At 43.0% G+C, this 27,842-nt stretch overlaps 1 protein-coding gene across 1 annotated transcript; it reads left to right on the top strand.

Annotated features, from left to right (window-relative positions):
• The first annotated feature begins 17,239 nt into the window (after positions 1 to 17,239).
• Positions 17,240 to 19,408, top strand: LOC124715444 (GATA zinc finger domain-containing protein 14-like). Its single transcript, XM_047243101.1, has one exon. It carries the CDS (start codon positions 17,240 to 17,242, stop codon positions 19,406 to 19,408), a length of 2,169 nt encoding a protein of 722 aa, XP_047099057.1.
• The last annotated feature ends 8,434 nt before the right edge of the window (positions 19,409 to 27,842 follow it).

The raw sequence follows: 27,842 nt of genomic DNA, 5'->3' as shown, positions 1-27,842 counted from the left end.
GATAGAACACAGAAAATATTACTATTTGTTGCACTTTACCTCAACGTTGGGCAGGCTAGGAACCAGGGTAATGTTGTGGAAGGGTGGGGGCCGTAGTTTGATAATGGTTCTCCTCCCCAACCCCACCCCCCCCCCCCCCACCCCAGTATAACTTGGCGTCAAACCCACATATAATATGCTACAGATGTCTATTGTTTCAATAGTAATAACTACAGCTCTATATACAAAAAGTTTTAATATACATAATTTGAAAAGCATTCACTAGGAAAATTAAAATTTGCTATGTCATGCAATTGATCAGTAATAAAAACGACTTTGGCAATGCCATAATTAACCAGATGCATAAGATGATGTGTACTCACCATTGTTATTATTATATCAAGCACGCTAATGGTGGACACATGACTACAGACCATGTCTAAGCCAGATGGCGAGATAGGCACCCGTCAAGGGACGCAATAATTGACAAAAAAAGTAATAATTAACCGGAAGGGGAACGCGAGTGCTCCCAAATGTCGTGTTTCTATGTTCCGCGTGCACCATATGGAAATGACTGCTACCTATCAGGCGTCATATGAGTTGTGTGTCAACAGTGCGCTTGGTTGATACAGCTGCCGTCTAGACGCCTATACAGTTAGCTCATATTCAACAATGATGGATTTTCAGCTACATTCCTCGCTAGGTATTGTAGGACACAAAAAATTGTCGAGCGGGATCCGAAGCAAATGAACTACTTGACGAAAAGCTTTCGATTTTTTCCGATTTCTGCCAACTGAGGACTGGATTGGTACTTTTTAAGATATAGTGCTTCGAGGGTATTAGTTAACGCCTTGAATGGGATCTCTATATCTTATTTTGCAAAATATACAGCATATACAGCAGAAATATCGACACAGCTGAGCTAGTTATCGAAACAGCGGGTTTCAAATTATAGTAGAAGGAGCCATGAAGGACACATGCAGCTTTCCTTTTGGACATTTCGATCGCGGGTTACCTCGTCACATAACACGAGTGCAGCGCTACCAATGCAGCTCTCCCGATAAGCCACTCCAACGAATCATCTCTTAGCATACGTGTTTTTGAGAGTACATTCATTTTATATTCACCCTGTCTTCAAATGTTTATATTCATTTGTGCGTCTTAAAAATTATGTTGCAAAATTCTGTAATACCGTAGGTAAAGAAACGATGTTCACAACATGTAATAATTATAAATATCTGAAGATGGGATGCAAGGCATCTGGAAATCTCAGCATGGAAAAATGAACACCTTTAAAAGCACCTGACTGTAGCTGATTCATTATGAATAACCTCCAGTTCCAACAGTTTCAGTGTTCAATCATGTATACAATGGACAAGAATTATGTACTCACGTCAATAAGAATAAACTACGGCATTGAGATAGGCAATCCCAGTCGACATGCTGTTAGGAGTAACTATAATTTCTGCCCACAATTTAAATCTGTGGTACAGTCTTCTGGGACCAAACTGCTGAGGTCATCGGTCCCTAGGCTTACACATTACTTAATCTAACTTAAACTAACTTATGCGAAGAACAACACACACACATCCATGCCCGAGGGAGGACCCGAACCTCCTACGGGGGAAGCCGCGCGGACCGTGACAAGGGGCCCCAGACCGCGCGGCTTTCTGGCCACAGGCAGGTCATCCGAGTATTTGAAGTTTAGTGTTTTAATATTCGCAAAAACTATTACTAAGCATTGTTAAAATTTTAATGTGTGCGAAAATCCTTTTGATGACTGACCACCTAGGTAAGGGTTGTTTCTGTAACGCTAAATAAATAAAGCCATCATTTCCTTGTCCATTTTAAAAAAGTTAAAAAGTCTAAATTGCTTGAACTTAGTACACATCTTCTGTATTTGCGGAAGCCGAACTTTCACTGGTCTGCGTCATGACCTGTAAAATCGAAGCGAGCCGAGCGTCGGCGAAAGTGCGTCCCTAGCGGAGTACAGTGCGAACGCCACGCTCTCCTATGAATTTCTTTCGGGGGCCGAGTTGCAACCAATCATGTGCCGGATCCCTGGGTGCACACCCGTGAATTGCAAGATGATTATCGAAATAGCTTTGAGGATATACAGGGTGTTACAAAAAGGTACGGCCAAACTTTCAGGAAACATTCCTCACACACAAATAAAGAAAAGTTGTTATGTGGACATGTGTCCGGAAACGCTTAATTTCCATGTTAGAGCTCATTTTAGTTTCGTCAGTATGTACGCTCAATGGAGCACGTTATCATGATTTCATACGGGATACTCTACTTGTGCTGCTAGAACATGTGCCTTTACAAGTACATCACAACATGTGGTTCATGCACAATGGAGCTCCTGCACATTTCAGTCGAAGTGGTCGTGCGCTTCTCAACAACAGATTCGGTGACCGATGGATTGGTAGAGGCGGACCAATTCCAGGGCCTCCACGCTCTCCTGACCTCAACCCTCTTGACTTTCATTTATGGGGGCATTTGAAAGCTCTTGTCTACGCAACCCCGGTACCAAATGCAGAGACTCTTCGTGCTCGTATTGTGGACGGCTGTGATACAATACGCCATTCTCCAGGGCTGCATCAGCGCTTCAGGGATTCCATGCGACGGAGGGTGAATTCATGTATCCTCGCTAACGGAGGACATTTTGAACACTTCCTGTAACAAAGTGGTTGAAGTCACGCTGGTACGTTCTGTTACTGTGTGTTTCCATTCCATGATAAATGTGATTTGAAGAGAAGTAATAAAATGAGCTCGAACATGGAAAGTAAGCGTTTCCGGACACATGTCCACATAACATATTTTCTTTCTTTGTGTGTGAGGAATGTTTCCAGAAAGTTTGGCCGTACCTTTTTGTAACATCCTGTATATGACGATTCCAGTGACTTTAGCTTGGCAAAGCAGTATCAGCAAATGAATTACATAAGAACGAGTATAGGTGAAGCAGTGTTTCAGATTCCGTCACCTTGGCATCACAACACAGCTGCTAAACTTCAGTGCCATAATGATTGTGTTCACTTTGCTCTTAGCAAGGACATGGAAAGTTAAATTATATTAAAAACTCAGTTTTTTGAATGTTTTCTGGTCACTTAATTACACTCCTTTTTCTTTTATTTCCAATTAATAATGTAAGAACATTAATTATTTATAAGAAGCAAATGCAATATGTTCTTTAATATACATCATACTAAAATACAGTAGCTGCCTTAACAATAAGACATAGATATTATTTTACTTTCAGCTTTTTTGGAAAGTTTATACAATATGTAATTTGTTCACTACATTGGCACGTAATTTGTTGTCTGTACTGTTTTTCTCTTATATAGCTCATTTAAGTTATATTTTTCAATAAAAATTCGTTTTATGTGTAGAAAAAATGGCAGATCCGTTGTGAGGGGGGGGGGGGGGTGCAGTCTCTTCTGCCTACATTTCGAAAAATTAGTCTTTTTTTTGTAGTTGGAAGGTTTTTCCGTTTCTGTCTTTCCGCTTCCTGTTGGATCTCTTTCAGGGTACTCATACTTTCGGAATAATACCGACCATTTTTTCATTTGTGTAGCCTGTTGTGTAACTACTTTATTAATACTGATAATGTTTATGCAACCACTGAAACCCTTTCTCTCGGCACGGCGAGCCAATTAAAACTGTTATTCGTGTGGACTTCTCGACTGTTTCTAGCATGCTGTGGAAATGTGATATCCATATCTCTCATTACATCTATATTCAAGTAATGATTGGTAAAGTTATGTACGTCATACCTTATTTACTTTTCTGCCTTGCATCTGGATCACGTGATTTTATAATGTTCCTTACTTCCTTATTCACTAACAGCATGACGAATTGTGTGCCCCTTCTTACGATAAGAAAACATTGTGGAGGCAGAAGATACAATCTTTTTTTTTTCTTCTGGGACTTAACTGCTAAGGTCTCTCTGTTTGGCTGGAGACTTGTCCGCTGTCTTTTTTGGCTATGATAAAAGTGTTATAGGCGTTCTACAGTTTTCTGAAGTGTCGGGTCTCCTAGTACCTAAAACGATGTGGAGATGATATCACTCGGCTCTGAATGAATGGCTCGGTCTGTTCTACAGTAACTGGGCAGCCGTCCACGTATAACACGCAGTCCTAGCATTTTTATTCCGCTGATCCTTGTTCCATTAGTAGCGTCTCTAGTCAGGATCAGTACAGTTTTGCTCAAGTAAAAATATGGCAACCTCCCACAGGAGATTGCTCAACACAACCGTAATGCTTCTGCGCTTATTACGCGAATCAACAACGAAACGCGCCGCTCTCCTTTGGATAAACTACATCCTCTAATAAATATACGTGGTAAATAAACATACAGCATCCAAGAACCGATCCAAGGAGATCTTTGCTAGCCAAGTCTATCCGTCCCATTTTTCAAATGAATTTCAGTCTAACGTGTGATTTTTCTACAAACCATTTTATGTGATTATAGCACTTCACGTCACTACCGATGCTCACTTCCAGGTGTTAAAAATTGTTACTGTTTCCTTTGATGTATTTTCAATAACGTAATCAAAAAATAAGAAGTCTTTCCACGTAATTAATATGCACTAAATTAACTTTATTCATTTTGGTTGAATACAAGTCCCTGCACCAAGTGTTAATCCTCTACATGTTCCTAAAATATTCGGACATTACAACTGTCCTATATGCAGCAACTTCATTCGCAAGCAGCCTCATAGTGCTTGAGACTGTATCCTTCAGATCATATACATACACTGCCTGACAAAACAGTGATGCACAGACAGTGGGAGGGGGAAGTGAAATGAACCTTCACAGGTTGAAAGTGTATGAGATGTTATTACAGTGATTAAAAATTCGAATCAAATTTACAAAGAAGTTAGCAGTATTAGCCCACTGATTAGTACGACGTTCCACCTCCTCTGGCCTTGACGCATTCCCTGATTCGATTGCGAAGGGTGTCACGTAGCCTTTGTGTTCTCTCTTGAGGCAAGCTGGTTCACAACTGTTGTAATTAGCCCTTAATATCCTGGATACTGGCTCTTGGACGTTAACTTCCTACCTGGTCCCACACATTTTCTGTTGGGGACAGATCTTGGAATCTTGTTGACCTTGGGAGTACCTCAAGTCATGCAGACAATCCATAGAGACACGTGTCATGTGTGTACAAGTATTGTTCTGTTGAAAATGGCACTGCGATACTGTTACGTGAGAGTTAACACATGAGGATGCAGGTTGCCGTGAGGATGCCATCAGAGTTCCTCCAATCACTGTCAGACGTGACCTGAAGCCATACCCGTTGGGTTCCCACACGTTGACTATGCCTATCCAAAACATTAGAAGAATGAGACCGCTTGTCAGCTCGCCGCCATACTCGCCGACGATGATCATCAGGGTTGTGCAGAACCACGATTCATGGCTGAACAGAATGCGGCGTCCATGTTTCCCGACCACGCCACCACTCCAGACGCAGCCGTCTGTATTGTGGTGTTAACAGAATCCTACCCATGGGACAGTACTGCCTAGTATGGCTCCTGACAGCCTCCGAGCAATGGTGCAGGATGTTGCCGGGAGTCCATCAGGTCTCTCCGGATGGCAGGAGCATGCGTGAATGGGTTACGATGTTCTCGGTGCACAGTATGACGTTGCTCCCCTGTTGTCGTCCGACGTGATCGAGCGGAAACTTGACGACGAGTATGGCTGCCCTTGGGAGCCCGTGCAGTCCAACATAGGGCCACTGTTGCATCCGAATGCCCCTCAAATTTGGATATCGCACATTTCGACGAGCCAGTCAAATGGAGACCCACAATGTCAGGTGGTGATAACGCTGTTTCACACGAATACGCGGCATCTCAGTGTCTTTGACAGCGATAACTCAACTAACGCCGTTCACGTCCTTATACACGTTGCCACGCTTGGCAACTACACTAATCATGTACAAAACGAATCCACTCTGGTGGCCGTTATACCTGTCAGACAGAACTGTGACTCGTTAAATATCCGCCGATGGTGTGTAAGGGTACGATATTAACTTTACATCCGACGATGTCTTCTGGGTGCTTCACCCTTTTTGTCAGGTGGCGTATGTGGTGAACACAAAGGCACTGTAACATTTCCTCAGTGTCCTCCAGAAATTATTTTTACACCCAACGATTTCACCCCTTCAGTAATTTCGTCTTGAGTTCGTTGTACTTGCGAGTTCTGGATCGTGTCACAATGCTGCTGTAAAACTACGTATTTTGTCCAATAGGCGACAGTACAGAATAGGCATCGAATGCATGTCTTTCAGTGTAACCAGGGGGAAACAATACGAGTTTAAGAAGTATCGGGTCAGCTTCGTGACTTTACTTCAGTACATCCGACTAGGTAGAATGGATATGTCGTTCTTTAAGAAGTGAGATAGTAGACGTAAAAGTAACTAATTTACTACCGATGAGATGTCTACATCGAAACCTTTAGTAGTCGCAAGAATGAATCATATGCTTTGCAGCGAGTGTACATAGCAGTGAAACTTAATGCTAAATAACGACGGTATGCCCAGATTCGTTTATACCGCGGGTAGCTTCATATCAATTGAACTTGTCGAAGAAGTGTCGAGGCCAGTGGAAAGCATCACCTTCAAGCGCCTATACGGTATTCTGACATAACATGTAGACATTCATCTGCATACACATACTAATACTTACTGCGGAAAGAAATCACTTGAAGTATGGTTCAGCTGTAGCCTAGCAAATGATTACAGAATGAATACAATAATGACACTTCCTGACAGATTAAAACCATATGTCGGCTCACGATTCTAAAGTTTCATTGCACCACAAATTCCATTTTAGACTAAGGAAAAACATTCTGGAAGCAAGCTATAGGCTGCAAGCAAGGTATTCTCCATCATATGTTTTGACCTATGATTTCCACTCGACGTTGGTTTGAAGGGCAGTAGTGGTGGGATATCGATGAGTAGGAAGAGAAACTTGGAGAATGAAGCCATGTTTCAAATTCTTAGGAAAGTTCATATGGTTCAGTTGGTAAAGTCTTGTCCACCAAAGGCAAATGTTTGATATCGAATTTGTATCTGTGAGAAATTTGGTATGGGTAGTTTCGACTTTATGCATCCATGTTTAAACGTGGAGAGAAGTGTTGTTGGTAAGAAAGATGTGATGTTGGTAAGAAAGTTCGTCTCTCATATTTATTATCGAATATGGATTACGGAAGATGCTTGTGTATTGATTTAATGTGAGATAGTTACTTATGCCGTTTGATTAATGAATAAATTATCCATCGAACTTTCTACCTCACGAAAATTGGTAATTAAGCTCAGAACGTAGAACGATGTCCATTACTGCAACAACAGAAGAAAAGGTAACCTTTCGTTATTCTTCGTTGAAAGTAGACTTACCTCAAAATGGACAGAATAACGATGCTACTTAAGTATTTTTTTGCTTGCCTAGAAATATAAAAAAAGGCAGTCAGTTAAAAACTAAACGTACATGGACATACACTCCTGGAAATTGAAATAAGAACACCGTGAATTCATTGTCCCAGGAAGGGGAAACTTTATTGGCACATTCCTGGGGTCAGATACATCACATGATCACACTGACAGAACCACAGGCACATAGACACAGGCAACAGAGCATGCACAATGTCGGCACTAGTACAGTGTATATCCACCTTTCGCAGCAATGCAGGCTGCTATTCTCCCATGGAGACGATCGTAGAGATGCTGGATGTAGTCCTGTGGAACGGCTTGCCATGCCATTTCCACCTGGCGCCTCAGTTGGACCAGCGTTCGTGCTGGACATGCAGACCCCGTGAGACGACGCTTCATCCAGTCCCAAACAGGCTCAATGGGGGACAGATCCGGAGATCTTGCTGGCCAGGGTAGTTGACTTACACCTTCTAGAGCACGTTGGGTGGCACGGGATACATGCGGACGTGCATTGTCCTGTTGGAACAGCAAGTTCCCTTGCCGGTCTAGGAATGGTAGAACGATGGGTTCGATGACGGTTTGGATGTACCGTGCACTATTCAGTGTCCCCTCGACGATCACCAGTGGTGTACGGCCAGTGTAGGAGATCGCTCCCCACACCATGATGCCGGGTGTTGGCCCTGTGTGCCTCAGTCGTATGCAGTCCTGATTGTGGCGCTCACCTGCACGGCGCCAAACACGCATACGACCATCATTGGCACCAAGGCAGAAGCGACTCTCATCGCTGAAGACGACACGTCTCCATTCGTCCCTCCATTCACGCCTGTCGCGACACCACTGGAGGCGGGCTGCACGATGTTGGGGCGTGAGCGGAAGACGGCCTAACGGTGTGCGGGACCGTAGCCCAGCTTCATGGAGACAGTTGCGAATGGTCCTCGCCGATACCCCAGGAGCAACAGTGTCCCTAATTTGCTGGGAAGTGGCGGTGCGGTCCCCTACGGCACTGCGTAGGATCCTACGGTCTTGGCGTGCATCCGTGCGTCGCTGCGGTCCGGTCCCAGGTAGACGGGCACATGCACCTTCCGCCGACCACTGGCGACAACATCGATGTACTGTGGAGACCTCACGCCCCACGTGTTGAGCAATTCGGCGGTACATCCACCCGGCCTCCCGCATGCCCACTATACGCCCTCGCTCAAAGTCCGTCAACTGCACATACGGTTCACGTCCACGCTGTCGCGGCATGCTACCAGTGTTAAAGACTGCGATGGAGCTCCGTATGCCACGGCAAACTGGCTGACACTGACGGCGGCGGTGCACAAATGCTGCGCAGCTAGCGCCATTCGACGGCCAACACCGCGGTTCCTGGTGTGTCCGCTGTGCCGTGCGTATGATCATTGCTTGTATAGCCCTCTCGCAGTGTCCGGAGCAAGTATGGTGGGTCTGACACACCGGTGTCAATGTGTTCTTTTTTCCATTTCCAGGAGTGTACATACATTCAACAATCTAAGGAAACATTGTGCCTTGTGATATACATAGTGAAGATTAGAAGTAAATTTAAAAAAAAATTCCTACTGTATTGAAGAACATCTTCAAATAGATTCGTAAAACTGGTGTTTATCGTTCTGCTGTATTAAATCTGTAACATTAAATTTCATAAATTTTAAGCCAAGGAGTCCACTTTTCGGCGCCCACAGAAGATTATTCATGAAATGTAGTGTAAAATCATTTCTTAGCGAGCTCCAAAACTTTTTCTCTCAGCAAAAAAAAGGTTCAAATGGCTCTGAGCACTATGGGACTTAACTTCTGAGGTCATCAGTCCCCTAGAACTTAGAACTACTTAAACCTAACTAACCTAAGGACATCACACACATCCATGCCCGAGGCAGGATTCGAACCTGCGACCGTAGCGGTCTCGCGGTTCCAGACTGCAGCGCCTAGAACCGCTCGGCCACTCCGGCCGGCTTCTCTCAGCAAGTCATATGTAATAGAATAAATTTTATTCAGAAATTTGTAGTTTTGCAGTGAAAAGAAAACCTTGAATTTGTGTTTCGCTCGATAGTAGAATAAAAGTTTCTTTCACTACAAAACCGACAAGTTTCTATATAAAATTTATTCTATTACATTTGAGTCACATAGTGGGGCCCCCAGACCTATCGTACAGACCCCTTTTCTCGAAACAGTGATGTTGAGGCTGTCCAAGTGGAATGTGTTTTAGAAAGACCTTTATGAGAAACTTTAAAATCATAACGTCACACTGCTTGAAGTCTGCAGAAAGATAGAAGAATCCAAGTGAATTGTAGAATTTTACGATGGGCTAAGCCACAGCCATGCAATACTTTTTGTGATCCAGACCTCGAGCAGAACAGACGTATTCCTTGGGAGGCACACCCTCTGGCTCTGCTCTCCATGACCGGCCACCAGCTTAACTTAGCATGAACCGCCTCCCCTCCCGTTGCCCATTTATTTAGTTGTTCGACTGGCCTACATCTGGTAATTTTCTACCATAGGAAAGCCTCTTGTATCCCGTACACTGAAATACATTCTCTTTATTTGACTTAACTTCCTATTCTGTCATTTAACGTCAGCCATGGATTCTCACTTGATAAGTCCTGATCATTCGATCTCCTGTACATTGTTGACTCAAGCGGGATACAGTAACATCACTCTCTTCCTTTCATGTACTCACTTGTGACACCATTTCGTACGTGCTGAACTTGGTCATGATGGGAAAATAATCGGGAAGCGGGACGTCGGGTGGTGTTAGGAGAAAACCTTCGACGGAACAGATCGTTTCCAGTTACCAGTGGTGGTTTTATTTCTCCATTTTGTCATATGAAAGACAATTAAAATGAAAAATTCCAAAAAATTATGAAGACCTGTATCTCCTATTAATAAACTTGCTCACCTTGCACGTTTCCTCGGCCGGCCGCTGTGGCTGAGCGGTTCTAGGCGCTTCAGTCCGGGACCGATCTGCTGCTACGGTCGCAGGCTCGAATCCTCCCTCGGGCATGGATGTATGTGATGTCCTTAGGTTAGTTAGGTTTAAGTAGGTGTAAGTCTAGGGGACTGATGACCTCAGATGTTAAGTCCCATAGTCCATTTGAACCACTTGAACCACATTTCCTGCCCATTCCGTGAGAGCCGTTTCACGGGTCCTGGAAATGTTAACTGTGTGAAGGAAAGCCTATGATGGATGTTCTCATTAATAACATTACTGCACTTGAGGCACCATGGGAGACATATCAACTTATTGTAACATCACTGAGAGAAAATGGCTAATGATACTGAGGGCGCAGTCGGTTTTGGTAAGACGGCGTTTGCTGATTGAAAAGCGAGGGAAAGTTCGTTTGCTTCGTTGGTGAACGGGGTGAAATGGAATAACGTGTTTCCTTACGCTGCTTACGGAGCACGGTGTGTGCGTATCCATTCCGCCAATGAAAACCCGGTAGATACCAGTAAACCGCTTGCCGCTCTGTGTTTCTTGCCCTGCCGCCACGTTAACAACTCTGGTCTGCACGTCTTCTGTCGAGGAGTGACCATCCCAGGATAATTTGAAGTGAGTCGCTCCGACTGTACCTAATACGCCTCCCTTTTTTCCATCCAACAACACCGAGGTGTTGCTCCTCCGTTGCCACAGTATTAAATGCTTAATTCCACGCTGGTTTACCTTAAGGCAAGGGCGACGTCTTGGTGTGTCAACCAAGCAGACGACCGATGTCTTGAAGTACGGAACAATGTATCGATGGTCAGTCATTAAATGTTTCGGCAATTCTAGACCTCCGACACAACTTTCGTTACCTACACCAACTCCCTGCCTACCCCTCACAGCGCGGCCTCCGAGCCCTGCCGCGCTCCTCTCAGCCGCTGTCCGGCTGACCCCCGGCTTTGATATCAGTCGTCCTCGTAAAACTGCCCTAACGCAGACGGCATTGCACGAGCAGCCCCACATCGAGACCCATCTCACAGTGGCACTTCTCTAATTTTCCTTAATTTTGTAACAAGTTGTATGTGGCCATCCTATACACGACTTTCACAAATATCAAAACCGGATAAATTCAAACAATTATTTGATATGTAAATCATGCCCCTTCTAAATGATCAGCTATAATTTAATCCCTCGAGTATTTCTAAGGTTCCATATTACCGTAAATGTTGGCAGAACTTTCCACGGGAGCCATTTAAATTTGCCTTCATTTTTATAATTTCTAACTCATTTTTAGAATTCGTAAAACGGCTCTCACAGAAGGGGGAGGGAATGTGCATGATGACCCGATTTATTGATATAAAAACCGGGTTTTCAAAATTTTTCGAATTTTCCACTTAAATCGCCTTTCAAATGACATACGGTACTGCCTTTTTGGTAAGACAATGGCTGAGCCTGAGCTGGCATAGTATCGGATGCTCTGCGTAACACCCACGCTCCGTCCACGTAAACACTGCCCCACGGTAGTACCGCTGATTAGGAGCGCTATGCTGTCCATCAATATGAGGACGCGGGAAGGGGTGTGAGGGGGGGGGGGGGTGGAGGCGATCACATTGGGCGCGCCGGGCGGGTTGGTGAGAGTGCGTCGGTATTGAGAACGCTTTCTTCCGTGCTAGCTTCGTCTGTGACCTGACTTGTCCACTAGTTCCACCCACTGGGGGCGCAATGTCTCTCAATTTAACTGCGGCAGTCTCTTATTACCATAGGGAGTTTGAGTTTAGTGCACCCTTAGGCGTAGGCTTCTGGAGAAATAAAACATCCACTGGTGACCGGAAACGATCTTTTCTTTCGACGGTTTTCTCCTAGTCACCGGACGCCCCGCTTCCCAACATTCCCGATCCTGACCAAATGCAGCACTTAAAAAGTGCTTTGGACTAACTTTACCTCAGATGACGTGTTAATGGTCTAAGAATTTTTAGCATTGTGCTCGATAATGGCATAAAATCCGAAATTTAAATAGTATCCAAGATAAATTTAGTAATATAAAGTCAAATGGCGGTTTTTTCTTTCAAAGATTTGCGGGATACAAGAGATTAAGTACGTTTAAATAGAGAGAGAATATTTGTCGTCAATTTTTTTTTTTTGGTATAGCGTGACAATTTGAAGATATCATCAGAAGATATTATGTACGTTGGTAAACAGAATAGCGGCCCGAAAGAAATTTTGTAGGATCTGATGATCTTATTTTTCATGTTGTAGTGAAAATTTTTTCTTACATCATGTATTTTATGAAAGACAGTTCAAGATATATTGACATCCACAACGTTATGAACATCGACCAACTGTCAATATAAACGCGGCCAGGCGATAGCAGCGTCACCTGGAGCGCGATCTAGCTGAGTTTGACCGAAGGCAGGTTGTTATGGCCCGGAGACTCGGCACGAGGATTTCGGAAACTGCATGACTTTTCGGATGTTCGAGCAGTGCTGTAGCGTTTTCAACACCTGGCGAAACCAAGGTGAATCCACGTCCAGACGTTGTGGATTTGGGAGGCCATCCTTCATTACCGATGTCGGACGTCGTAGGCTGGGCAGACTGGCAAAACAGGTTAGACGGCGGACGGTGGCAGAACTAACATCAGACTTTAGTGCTGGGCAGAGTACAAGTGTGTCTGAACATAAAGCGCATCGAACACTCCCATCGATGGGCCTCCGCAGCCGATGACCTATGTATGTGCCAAAGTTAACTCCGCGACTGAAATTGGCACGTCATCATCGGCACTGGACGTTGGCGCAATGGCAGAGCGTTGTATGGTCTGATGAATCCGATACCTTCTTCATCGTGCCGATGGGAGGTCGCGAATCTGTCGTCTTCTAGGGGAACAGCTCCTCGAACCTGTACTGCGGGACGGAGACAAGCTGGCGGCGGCTCCATTGTGGTCTGGGGAACATTCACGTGGGAATCCATGGATCCAGTGGAGCTCGCTCAAGGCACCATTACGGACAAGGAGTATCATACATTGGTTGCAGACCACAAACACCCCTTCATGACGGTCATGTTTCTAGACGGCAGTGGAAATTTTCAACAAGATAATGCGCCCTGTGACAAGAGCTGAAGTGTGATGGAGTGGTTCGAGGAACACAATGGTGAGTTCCAATTGATGTGCTTGCCCGCCGCTCGCCAGGTCTGAAACTGGTAGAACACATCTGGGATGTGACTGAACGTGGCATCAGGGCTCATCGCCCTCATCCCCAGAATTTACGGGAATTAGGTGACATGTGCGTGCAGAGGTGATGCCAGTTCCCTCTAGCGACCTAACAAGGCCTCGTTGCTTTCATGCCAAGACGTTCCGCCGCTGTCATCCGTGTCAAAGGTGGACATTGCGGTTAAAAGGTAGGCGGTCATAATGTTCGGGCTAGTCAGTGTATTTTAAAAATACAAGAATTTATTATTTTAAAATAGTTGCGATGTTTTCCTTTACATATTTTTGCAAAAGAGTACATTTGTCCGAATTCAGCTGAAGGTCATGTGTGTTCAGAACGTTTTCTTTTTGTAACAACAGTCTTGTACTGTCTTTGTGTAAGTTTGGCACTACAAATCATTTCTGCAACTGTGACGAGGGAACTGTAGGCACAGTACGTCTTTCGATGCGACTCAAGAAAAATTAATGAAAAGGGAATTAAGTCTGGGCCTCATTTAATGTTCTATTATCTAGATATTTCTTCTAAACTTTTATGTCACAAAGGAACAATCAGAAAAACCTGTGGAATAAATAAAAAAAATGGGTTTGATACAAAATTATAAGAAAAAAATTACTTCTAATTTTAGAAAAAATGCCCTTTGAGTTCTAAATAGGAGAGAAGTACCTATTTAAAACATTTAATTTACAGAAAAGATTCTTCTCGCTAGAACATTTATTTCAAGCACATTCGTAATCCTAAAAAATTCGTTCATTTGTTCATAAGTTGTTCAACTTGTCAGTGGCAGGAAATTATTTCATAGTACAGTCGAATCGGTGCAAGGTACCAAAAGGATCATTCCTTGTCAAGTGGCACAAATCTGAACTAGGTCGTCAGTCTCCAGTTTTGATGTATCTTTGCGTCTTACATGCAGCCATACCAAATTGCAGTTCGATAAATAGTATGCTGCGGCCCCTGGCTACGCTTCTGTAAAGGCCAGTTTTTTCCATATCATATACGAATAAATCACCAAGTTTGTTTTACTGTTGATCATGATCCAAGGGGACTCCGTCGTAGAAAATTGGCGACCCTGCTCAACGTTTTAGGTACGACAGCCTAGTAGTACAACGTGTGCTCAGTACACAGCAGATTTATTGCAACTTGCTGTGAAAGTAGCTTATAAACCTAGTCGTTACAGATTTGGATCGTGTTTTATCAGCTTGTATCGTACTATAAAAATGACTTCCTGGTGCTGATTTTTTTCCCCATTTGCAGCTAGCCGGTATGTCATAAATCTGTGCACGTAGCATATATATATATATATTCTGAATTTCAAAAGGCAGTATCGTAAAAGGATCATCCCAGATTTGATTTTTTTGCTCCATTAAGAAGACCTCATTTTAACTGGTCAGGAAAAATTTGTTTCAGTTTTGTAACAAGTTCAGAGTTAACAAAGAAGTTCAACAAAACGCAGTGATTGTTACTACGCGCGGAAAATTATGCAACATCTACTGTTTTAATTTTCTCAGCCTTTTACTTCTAGAAATGTTCATCTGTTTATTTAGCTTATTTCCGTCCTGTTACGTAATTGACTAAACACTATTTACCACACATGAACATGCAGTTAAGTTCAGGTGAAAATATTCAGCTTCCGTTTAAAAACGTGTAGTGGAAGTTAGAATATAACTGTAGCTTGACGGATGTGCAAGACAATATTTCAGTGCAATTTTGGTTTTGCATATCATTGTTTAATGACACCTGACAACATTTTACCATTCTTTCTGAGAAACCGAACTCTTGCATCAGTTATTTTATGGTACAGCTTTGAGGTAATAATGTTAAAATTTGCAATTTTTCTGAATGCTTTGACAACTACAACATTTCTTTCAGTTCTTTACTCAGCAGCCTATAATCTAAGCGGTCAGGACATGCCTTAATTGTACTAGGCGTTAGAAAATCTTTTGGATCACAGCCCCAGCAGCAACAGTGTTGTGTGCAATTGGTTCTTGACTTTTACTTATCTTTTTTGTATACGCTCTAGAGTCCCTCGTTGACAGCCTTGAAATTTCAGATGAGAGATCCCAATAGCAGTTAGGCTTGTGTTGAGTGACTCCGATGGTCTGACTTTGATTAAACTGACTCAGCTGTAATGGGTTTTTGGTGCAATTTGTTTTCGAAATTTTGGGCATGTTTTCTGACCGGATTGAATATTGCTTTTTGTTATAGCTTTCAACTGATCACCTCTTTCCAAAGTAACACCTCATAAGTCTTTGTTCACGGACTGGCTCTTTAAACTAAAAGTATTACAACAGACTCTCCATAGACGTTCATACTTATCAAAAAGCAATGTTCTGTGACGACAGTATATTTTGGCATTTTCACCAAGACGTAAGTCTCTTCTTCGATTAAATAATTGTTGCTGTGGTGCTAAAAATTCTTCCATTTCCTTCAAACACTTTTCTGATGCAAGTGTTACCAGGTGACATGCAGTATCGTCTGAAATATATTGCCTGGAACATCCATCAAGCTAGTTGAATTCGAAAACAGAGAGAAACAACCTAAATGAGCAGATAAACGTTTAGAAGTCAAAGGCTGAACAAATTAATTTCTATTCTATAAAAACAAAGACAGCTGTAACAGTTTTTACATCATTTTCAAATGATTTTCTTCATTATCTCTAAAGTGGTTCGTCTCAAAAATGGAAAAAAAAAACATTTTCCTGATCAAAGTGCTCTCCTTTCAGTACCGCAAAAAAATTGAGTGTGAGACGATTCTTTTGAGACACAGTCTTTTGAAAATGAGACGAAATTGCTGCATAATTTTTTTGAATCGGCTTTAGTCTCGTATAACTCAGTCATTATTTGAGTAATCAAGACGCTTTATGACATGATGGCTGTCTGTGATCGAGAAAAAAATCAACATCAGGAAGTCATTCCATTATAAGATACAAGCCGCTGAAAAGTGGTCCAAACTTTTCACGGCAAGATTTATGAGCTACTTTAACAACAAACTGTGAAAAATCTGCTGTACGCTGAACCACACATACAGCAACGAGGCTGTTGTACCTGAAAAGTTCAGCAGAATTACTAAATTTCAACGTGGTAATGTCCTTAGATCGTGAGCAACAGTAAATCAAACATGTTAATTTATTCGTATCTGCCGCAATATGGAAAAAATCTGGTCTTTACAAAAGCATAACCATATTACTTGTCAAGCTGTAAATTGGCATGGCTTCATGTAAGACTCATACATACGTCCTGTAAAAATTTAATCAAAATTGAAAAGGGTCAGTTAGGACCTTTAGATCACATGGTATGGAACGACCCAAAAAATGGTTTGACAAAAAAGTTCCATTTTGATGAGCTCTTATCGAGGATATAAGTTTTATAAAATCTTTACATTTGGAACTTTTACATTGATTTGGTTTCTTTCTAGAAGGTTTCACATTACATAATGTCGAGTTTCTTCTTAAATGCTGAGACTAAAATCCGTCCTGCCATCCCCTAACATCCCCTCCTCCCCAAAAAAGAGCATGTATGCATCATTTTCGTGTGGCGCTGAAACATAGCACTTAGTAGTATTTGAATACAAATTATGTTTAACAGCCTGTAAATTGATTCCTGAGCATCACTGCATTAAGTTCTATAAATATTCCATGGACATGTACTTATCTAAAAATTAAATTATCATTTTTCAGTAACAACATTGTACTGGTGCAACAGTCATGGCCACAGACACCAGGATCCGCTCAAGTGTGCTGAGCAGAGGCTGTCGCTGCAGCAAACGGGACGGCTTACCACACGAATGCCGCTGTCCACCAGAACTCAAGGGTGACAGTCCACAGATTGGCGCTGGAGACCATCCATGTCCTCCGCCGGAGCCACAGTTCCAGCAGGGTGCTGGAGCCGGAGACGCCTCTCAGGACTACTGCCAGCAGATGCCTTCAGACGGCTACTACAGTGGTGGCTCTGTCCCCAACACACCCCGAGACGCAGCTATGCCCCAAGGGCAGAATGTACAGTTCGGAAATCAGGGGGATAACGAACCACAGCACCAGGGGCACAGCAATCCGGGAATAGGACACAATCCACATAACAGTCCTTTGGACAATGCTGTATATAGTTCTGGCGATAACCAGGTTACTGATGCCACTCATCACCATAATAATCCAGGCCATATGAACACATTTGGAAACCCTGGTAACCAGGTGGATGGAGCTGGTAATTTTCCTCACGTACACTCTGACAATCCACATGGACAGTATGTACCTGCTCAGGGTAATCCTCATTCACTCAGCAGTCCTCGTGACGCAGTTCACAATAACCCACATCACATGAGTCATGGCAATCCAGGAACCGAAATTTCACATGGAAGTCCCCATCAAATGAATCCTAATTACCCCCATGGAAACCCCCATCAAGCTGAACATGGTAACCCCCACAATCCTGGTCACAACAATCCAGGAACTATCAATAATCCGTACCATGCTGGACATGACAATCAAATGAATTTCAATAACGCACACTCAGGCACTCATGGTAATCCTCATGCCACCAATACTGCCAATAACCCACATATGACACACAACCCTGGGCCAATGGAGATCTCAAATAATCCTGGTACTAACATACAAGGACAAACTATGGGGAATCCCCAAGCAATGAATCCTGGCCACCCACATCATGCTGGTCATGGAAATCCACATCAAATGAACCCTCATTCTGGTCATGGAAATCCCCATCAAATGAACCCTCATTCTGGTCATGGAAATCCCCATCAAGCGAATCCCAGTCATGGAAATCCCCATCAAGCGAATCCCGGTCATGGAAATCCCCATCAAGCGAATCCCGGTCATGGAAATCCCCATCCAATGAACCCTGGCCACCCACCTCATACCGGTCATGGAAATCCCCATTCAATGAACCCAGGCCACCCACCTCACGCTGGCCATGGAAATCCCCATCCTGGTCACATGCCACATCATGGCACAAGCATGCCATATGATGCAGGTGCTGCAGGAGAGACCTCGACTTATGGTAACCCTCATGGACAGTATTCAGGCAATCCACATGGAGTAAATACTCCAAATCCAGGTCATACTCATGGTAACCCAACAGAAAGCCATAATCCTCATTCAGGTTATCAGCATAATAACCCTCACCAGACTTCAGGGAACCCTAGCAAGGCACCAGACTATCCATATGAAGGGTACCCACCACAGGTACTGCCCCCAAGTCCTAAGCATAATCATATGTACCCATCTCACGCAGCTCACGGACATCACAACCCTGGTACAGCTCACCAGTTTAATGCAAACAATCCTGGATATGCCCATCACATGGGGCATCATGAAAACTATGGCCAACAGTATCCATCAAATGCTAATAACATGCACAACCATCCAAACAACCAACATTACCCACATTCAGGCAACATGCATAACAATCCAAACCAAATGTTCCAACATAATATGACCCACTCTCATTCTCAAGGCGATGTTGTCCATAATCCACATCAATATAATTATCAACACAATCCCAACGTGCATGGGGGAAATCCTCATTACGGCCATCAGGGTACATCTGGCGCTGGTGTTCACAATCCTGGTACCCACATGGGACATCCACACAATCAGGCACCACATGATACAATGGGAAATCCTCATATGGGGCACCATGGCTACCCACAAAACAATATGCAGGGTGGTTTCAATCCTCATGCTTCACCTAGTCAAGTCCATAATTTCGGCATGCATGGCAATCCAGGTCAGTGGAATGCAAACCAGGGATACCAACAATTCCAAGGGCAACATGGCTATGGGAACCACCCTGGTGGCGGTCAGATGAATACATTTAACAATCAATCACATTATGGTAACCAGGCAGCATATTAAACAGTCATGTGCGAATTATCCTCATCTTCCTCCTCAAAGTGTTGTGTACAGTGCGTTATGACGAGTGTATAAACTGTCTTTGTGTCCAAAATTAAAACTTGTGAATTGTAATTAACTGTTCTTTGATTTCTAGATTGGGAAACAGTCATCAGGAAGTATGTAAGATTGTGCTAGTGAAATTTATTTATAGAGCTGTTTACACATTGCTAAAAACTTTTGCAGTATTTCGATAAATTTTAGTACTGGAAAGAGCATTGAGAGAATCTTGAGGAAGAATTTTTCTACTTTTGCATCTTCACTAACAGGATGAATCCTTGAGCATTGTGTCAACGTATTATGTAAAGGACTCTGCTGAAGATGGCTTGGTAATCACCATAGCCGTCCACTTATCTACGGATAATTGCAGATACGCTGATGAGCCAGAGTATTATGACCACTGCCGACAACACTGCTACCTTATAGCGCAGCGGGCGTGTGGCGCGGTAAAGAAAGTGTCTAAGTGGCGTAGAGGCGGACGGAGAATCATCCTAGGACGATATGGGTCGGAAAAAGGGAAATACACTGACATAAGCGACTTTGGAAAAGGGAAGATTGTTATGACCCTGCACCTGGAAACGAGAATCTCGAAAACGGCGAAGATGTTCGGCTGTTCATGTGCTACTGTCGTGAATATCTATGGAAAGTGGTTGAAGGATAGTGAAACCCAGAGAAGGCAACAATTTGTTAGAAGCTAACAGGTCGGAGACTTGACTGCTCTATGAAAGAGGATAGACGATAATCTGTGGCAGATGTGACAACAGGGTATAATTCTGGCAGAGGCACAAGTGTTTGGGAGCATACACTTCAGTGTACAGTGTAGGTATCCAAAGTTTTTCCGTGTTGCTGAAAGATCAGTTACGACTGCAGTGGGCATGAGATCATCGAGATTGGATCGTGTATCAATGAAAACGCGTCTCCTAATCGGATGACCACGTTTCTTCTTACAGAAAGTGGATTGTCGTATCAGGATACGCCGTCATCCAAGCTAACGAGTGGTCGAAACATGCAACGCGTCGCGATGCAGGCCGGTGGAAGCAAAACGCGACGTTCACCTGTTCTCCTATGGGAGCTGTGGTAATAATCGAAGGCACCATGACAGCTGTGGACTTCGTGAACGTTATTGCAGACAACCTCGATCCGTTCGTTAACATTATTGCGGACAACCTGGATCCCTTCATGTTAGAAGTCTCACCCGAATATCTCCCCCGACAGCCATGGCATATTCCGCCAGAATAATCGTGCGTGTCACAAGGCTGCAGTGGTCTGAGGAGCATAATAGAGAACTCACTCAAATCGCCTTTTCTGAATCAGACAGATAACATCCCTGACACTTTCTGGTGCGAGCTGCGCCCCCCAGTAGGAGTTAATGTACCGGGTGATCAAAAAGTCAGTATAAATTTGAAAACTGAATAAATCAACGAATAATGTAGATAGAGAGGTACAAATTGACACACATGCTTGGAATGACATGGGGTTTTATTAGAACCAAAAAAATACAAAAGTTCAAAAAATGTCCGACAGATGGCGCTTCATCGGATCAGAATAGCAATAATTAGCATAACAAAGTAAGACAAAGCAAAGATGATGTTCTTTACAGGAAATGCTCAATATGTCCACCATCATTCCTCAACAGTAGCTGTAGTCGAGGAATAATGTTGTTAACAGCACTGTAAAGCATGTCCGGAGTTATGGTGAGGCATTGGCGTCGGATGTTGTCTTCCAGCATCCCTAGAGATGTCGGTCGATCACGATACACTTGCGACTTCAGGTAACCCCAAAGCCAATAATCGCACGGACTGAGGTCTGGGGACCTGGGAGGCCAAGCATGACGAAAGTGGCGGCTGAGAACACGATCATCACCAAACGGCGCGCGCAAGAGATCTTTCACGCGTCTAGCAATATGGGGAGGAGCGCCATCCCGCATTAACATCGTACGTTCCAACAGGTGTTTATCAGCCAGGCTGGGGATGATGCGATTCTGTAACATATCGGCGTACCTCTCACCCGTCACGGTAGCAGTTACAAAACCAGAATCACGCATTTCCTCGAAGAAAAAAGGCCCGATAACGGTAGATGTGGTAAATCCAACCCATACCGCGACTTTCTCGTCGTGAAATGGAGTTCCCACGACAGTTCTAGGATTTTCGGTAGCCCAAATTCTGTAGTTGTGGCCGTTGACAGACCCTCGGAGCGTGAAATGAGCTACGTCGGTCCACAACACTACTCAACCAATCGTCATCTTCCGCCATCTTTTGAAACGCCCACACTGCAAATGCCCTCCGCTTCACTAAATCGCCAGTTAACAGTTCATGATGCCGATGGATTTTGTACGGATAGCATCGGAGGGTACGCCTCAGTGCCAACCAAACAGTAGTGTGACGTACGACTGCACGAGCGCTGACTTCCCCGTGCATAGACGTACCCGCTACAGACTCCATTCTTCCTGAACTGTTTCAGCAGCATTACGCCTTGTGCTCGGTCGGCCACTACGGGATCTATCGTCTAAACAACCCGTGGCTTCGAACTTCGAAATCATTCTCGCCACAGCTGCATTTGTCAACGTACCTTTACCCGTTAGAATCCCCTTCCTATGGCGATAAGATCGTAACGCTGAACTAGCACATTCCCCATTCTGATAATACAGCTTCACTAAAAGCGCCTTTTCAGGCAACGTCAACATGCTGCGACTGCTAGTGCATCTGATTCTCTCTCTCATTACACACGATTGTCATGCGCAGTCACTGACGTTTTGCTGTCCAGCGCCATCTGTTGGACATTTTGTGAACTTTTTTCTTGTTCTAATAAAGCCCCATGTCATTCCAAGCATGTGTGTCAATTTTTACCTCTCTATCTACATTATTCGGTGGTTTATTCAGTTTTCAAATTTATACTGACTTTTTGATCACCTGGTACTTTGGTGCAAAAGTGCTCATCAACCTCTCATCCAACGTAATGAAAGAAACTGGTAATCATACCAAAAAATCAAAGAAATACCACTCCATGGAAAATTTATTTGATTACCTAGATTCGAGGAGGGAAAAGTTCAGTTACTTTGATGGCAAGTAACTATTTATAAAGCATCATGAGAAGTGCTCTGTGTTGTAAATGGCATCTGTAATACAGACGTCTGTAAAACTATTTTCATGAAGAAAATACCATTGTATTCAGGTAAATATTAAGCTGTTAGTAGGAGAAAAATAGCAACTAATTAACCTAATATAACCAAGGTCGCTGGAGCTTTTCTTATTTACTAGGTTACATTTAGATAGCTAAATCACAAATAGAGTAAGTAATATATTGACAGATTATTATGAATACTGTGCACTTATAGTGTCTAAGAATTGCTGGTAATTTGTTAATATATGTTTCGGTTCGCTGTACAGCCATTTTGGTCTCTTCCCTGTTGAAATCAAAGGGACACGACGAATGAATGAAAGAATGAACGCAACCTTGTATTCTCGAATAACGCCGTGTGTATGTACAAAGTCCACAGTCAACCGCAATGCGTTTTGTGAATCATGTAGACAGCAGCGGTGTTGCTGATCTGAGCTCATTCGTACAGTCCTTTACGTGAACACACTTGTAGGATTCGTCACCCAGCCACGTGCAAGTGAAGTGCGCACTGAAAGGGTCTGTAAAGACAACACTAAGTAACCTACTGTCGCTGTAGTTGCATTCACATGGACGTGATGATGAAGAAGCACATCAGACTGATGCCGGCGATTTTCAAACAGCTCTATGTCGGATACGGTTAAGAAGGGGGCATATTTTCATTTGCAGCAATGCTCTCACCTCTCAGCTCATGTATCTTTCCTCCTCACTCACCACACACACACACACACACACACACACACACACACACACACATACGTATATATATATATATATATATATATATATATATATATATATATATATATATTAAAATTGCTACACCACGAAGATGTGTTACAGATGCGAAATTTAACAGACAGGAAGAAGATGCTGTGATATGCAAATGATTAACTTTTCAGAGCATTCACACAAGGTTGGTGCCGGTGGCGACACGAAAAAGTTTCCAACCGATTTCTCATACACAAACAGCAGTTGACCGGCGTTGCCTGGTGAAACCCTGCATTTAAGCAGGATAATGTACGACTGCATGTTGCAGGTCCTGTACGGGCCTTTCTGGAAACAGAAAATGTTCGACTGCTGCCCTGGCCAGCACATTCTCCAGATCTCTCACCAACTGAAAACGTCTGGTCAATGGTGGCCGAGCAACTGGCTCGTCACAATACGCCAGTCACCACTCTTGATGAACTGTGGTATCGTGATGAAGCTTCATGGGCAGCTGTACCTGTACACGCCATCCAAGCTCTGTTTGACTCAATGCCCAGGCGTATCAAGACCGTTATTACGGCCAAAGGTGGTTGTTCTGGGTACTGATTTCTCAGGAGCTATACACCCAAATTGCGTGAAAATGTAATCACATGTCAGTTCTAGTATAATATATTTGTCCAATGAATACCCGTTTATCATCTGCATTTCTTCTTAGTGTAGCAATTTTAATGGCCAGTAGTGTATTTAATGTACATTGTTCCTTATTTGTTATTCAGTACATTGTCACTCTTTCCTACACCTCACTGCATGCGTGTTTCGCAAGAATTTCCATATTCCCTCGCTCTCTTCACGCAACCTAAAAGACCTTGAGAAAAATGGATAGTACACTTTTAAAGGAAATTTAATGTGATTTAATTTTGTACTGCAACAAGTTTTCGCATCATTGAAGAAAAACGTATGTTTGTACATAATTAAGGAGAGGACGGCCAGTGATCTCCTCACTGCGGATGCACACCAGGCTCGAACTCTTAAGGGAATCGGCGAAATGCCGCGAGTAATGAGGATACTGGACAAAGGGCACTACTCTAGTAGCATGTAGATGAGTTGAGTATTTGGCTCTGATGGGGGACATGCTAGCGTAGATTGTGACCGAGCGAGGTGGCGCAGTGGTTAGCACACTGGACTCGCATTCGGGAGGACGACGGATCAATCCCGTCTCCGGCATCCTGATTTAGGTTTTCCGTGATTTCCCTAAATCGTTTCAGGCAAATGCCGGGATGGTTCCTTTGAAAGGGCACGGCCAATTTCCTTCCCAATCCTTCCCTAACCTCAGCTTGCACTCCGTCTCTAATGACCTCGTTGTCGACGGGACGTTAAACACTAACCACCACCACCACCGTAGATTGTGCAGTAGTGATGACCACTGTGTCCGCATGGCTTAGTGGTTAGAGCATTTGCCTAACAAGCAGGAGACCTGGGTTTGGATCCGCGTCCGGCACAAAACTTCGCCTTTCCCCACTAATTTATATCAATTCCCATTCGCAGCCAATTTCTGTAATTCCTTTGTGCCCAAATTATTAGTGTTTACTGTGTTTCGTAACAATACGTCTGAGAAGTTCGGCGAATGGTCTCAAAAAATAAAGAAAACAAGAGTTGTAAACAAATATCTTTACTAGCCTTCAAAGTAATCATCATTACCTAGAATACACTTCTGACATAGGTCGTAAGACTGTTCTGGAAACAGTCAGTAAATGCTTCTTGTGAAATCGACCAAAGAGCCGTCTTCTTGGGCTGTTGGATATCCGCAACGTCTGCGAATGTTCCTGAAGAACAGTGCTTAACTTGTATTTGCTTACCTTCAACCCTCCTACTCTCACTTTCAGAAAGCCACCAATCATGAGCAAGTACCCGTCGCATTCATGTCATTGTAAAATGGATTAATGTGATAAAACGAAGTTTGATTAAAATTAAGGAAAACGGAGACGGAGACTCACGCAATGTTAGTGAAAGCGTACCGTCAAGCAGTCACTAAAAAGTATGTATTTGTGTATTTTAAATGCTGTAGACAAGGAAGATAAGCCGCTTTCGGGTCAACATGAGCAAGTCCCGACAAAATCTAACGAGTGCGGCGGATGTTTGTGGATGATCGGCCACCGACTTCAAAAGTGAGAGCATACGTTGAAGATAATCACACAGTGTAAGCACTATTGTTCAGGAACATTCGCAGACTTTGCGTGACCACGGTGCTTCGAGCGATTCCACAAGAAGCGTTTGCTGACAGCCAATGGCTTTACAACCTATGTCATTAAGTATATTGTAGCTAATGCTGATTATTTTGAAGGCCGGTAAAGATGTTCTGTTTGTAATTATTGTATCCTTTATTTTCTGAGACCATTTACCGAAATTTTAGGGCGCGGATTGTAGATACATATTTTATAAATTAGTTACCAGCCGTACTGCCTCGGAAAGAATTATTTCAGACAGTCACAGGTGTTCTGCACACATCTAAGGCCCAATTCACACAGAACTGGAGTGGCGCGGACGTCTCGTGTGGACGTGGGGCTGTTTCGCGCTACCTCAGTGTTAACAAATGAAGCAGTTCACAAAGAGATATCTTGGAGGTGACTTGTCGCTTCGTGACCCTCGCCGCGTTCGTTTCTCGCCACGAGTGGCGCACGGAAGGGATGGGTGGCAGAGACATCGAAGTGGCGCGCTGCTGTTTTCATTAATCTGGAGTCATCCGATGTGAGGAAAAAATTTGTTTTATATAGATGAAGCAAAGCTACGTCCGATTCTGTAGATAGTTCCTCAGTAAAACACGTACTTTTCGCGTAAAAAATTAAAAACTACTGTTTTGATATTCGCGTGTGTTCTCCGCTATACTGTCTTTCTTGCTCAATTTTGAAGAAACTATTCTGCAAAAAGATTAACTTTTCATCATCTTGTAGTCTGACGTCACAGGTTGATAGTGAACTGGTTTTATTTCTATCATTACGCATGACTATTGAGATACTTCCCAAATAAATATTCAGAAAAGTTTACGGTTAAGACTGTAGTCGTTGGCCAGTTAGCGTTTGATGAGTTTTAGGACATAGGTTGCCACATAAGAATTATAGCTAACATAAACTTGGCGGTGGAAGGAGGGCGGTACCTCTTTCCAATTCCGAGTGGATAGTTATTATAATTTCACATTTGCCGCTACGAGCCACGACGCACAACATTCTACGTTATGACAGCGCGCTATGCAGATTTCTGACTCGCCTTGCTCTTTCGTATATGGTTTATGAAGTCAGTTAAATCATATTTTAAATTAATATTGAATTAAGGGTTTTTTTCATTTTGAAACTAGAGGTAGACGACCGCAGATCCAGCAGCAGACTTCGCTTTGTACTGTATACGTGAGTTTTTCTTGTCTACACTAATGATTTCATTCACAAAACATTAAATAACTATTTTATTTTACGTATTGTCGCACAAAAATAACGTGTGTTCCAGCGAGCAATGAAAAAGTAATGGGATTTTACTATTGATATTACTAAAGTATTCTTTGTTCTGGATGTTTTATGCTCAGCTATTTGCTTACCGGTAATTATTTCATACTTACATATTTGACTTTTCTAGGCTCATGCAGTGTACATGAGTTAAAATGTGATTTTGTATATTTTTGTAGCGGTTATTATATAATTATTCATGTTACCTTAAAAAAAAGTACTACCATTTTTTATTTCCCTGGGCGAACAATGTTGAGTTTGTGCATTTACAACCTTATGCTCTGGAGCACTCAGTGTTTTCTATGTTACTTCTTCAAAAACAAACCTTGTTTTAAGAAGATAATACAACACAGGTCAGAACGCATGATGTTCACTGCTGTACAAATCCACACAAGTAGCAGCAGAAGATACAGGAAAGATTAATACCATTCTTGTTGCAAATACATTAAACACGTACATTCATCATTACATTGTCTCTCCTCAATCAATGTTTTTTTTCCAGACAATCGTGCAAATGCACACTATTCATTTGGTACTTTCTCATTCGTTTTTCAGCTGGGATAAACCGTCAAATGTCAAGTAAGGCTTTCTTCTTGGCACGTTTTACTGGCAAAATTTTAACACACAGGGTAGGGGAAACTATAATGTCATCTAGCGCCAGATTTCTTTTCCTGACACCTTTTGGCTTCAGTGAAATACTTTGGCAAATCCCCTTATTTTAGTATGGTTTTCAGATGGGTGTCGCCCGATACACTCAATGCACCCAGTGGTCTAGTGCTCTAAGATCCTTAAAATCGTATTTTTCCACCTTGCACAAAAGGAATCTGTTTTCGTTAACGTTGACAAGGACTGGAATTCAGATAAATGGATGAAATGATATTTCGTTCCTCTCTATAAGGACATGGTAGGAAACTATGCCCAGTGACGAGGAATATCTGAACTACAGCAGTGAAATATTGAATGACGATTGTATTTTGGAAAAGTGTTGTTATAAATATTTCGAACACCTCTCGAAAAATCAGCAATGTATGAGCTTGCATTCAAATGAATATCATATGAAAAATAGGAATTATGATACAAACATT

This window comes from Schistocerca piceifrons, chromosome 1 (genome assembly GCF_021461385.2).
Source record: "Schistocerca piceifrons isolate TAMUIC-IGC-003096 chromosome 1, iqSchPice1.1, whole genome shotgun sequence".
Lineage (NCBI taxonomy): Eukaryota > Metazoa > Arthropoda > Insecta > Orthoptera > Acrididae > Schistocerca > Schistocerca piceifrons.
The sequence above is the reverse complement of the archived record's forward strand: the minus strand, read 5'-3'. Positions and strand labels throughout refer to the sequence as shown.

Bases quoted from the DNA above. Each gene is read 5' to 3' on its own strand.
- LOC124715444 (XM_047243101.1), top strand. From the start codon at position 17,240: ATGGCCACAGACACCAGGATCCGCTCAAGTGTGCTGAGCAGAGGCTGT.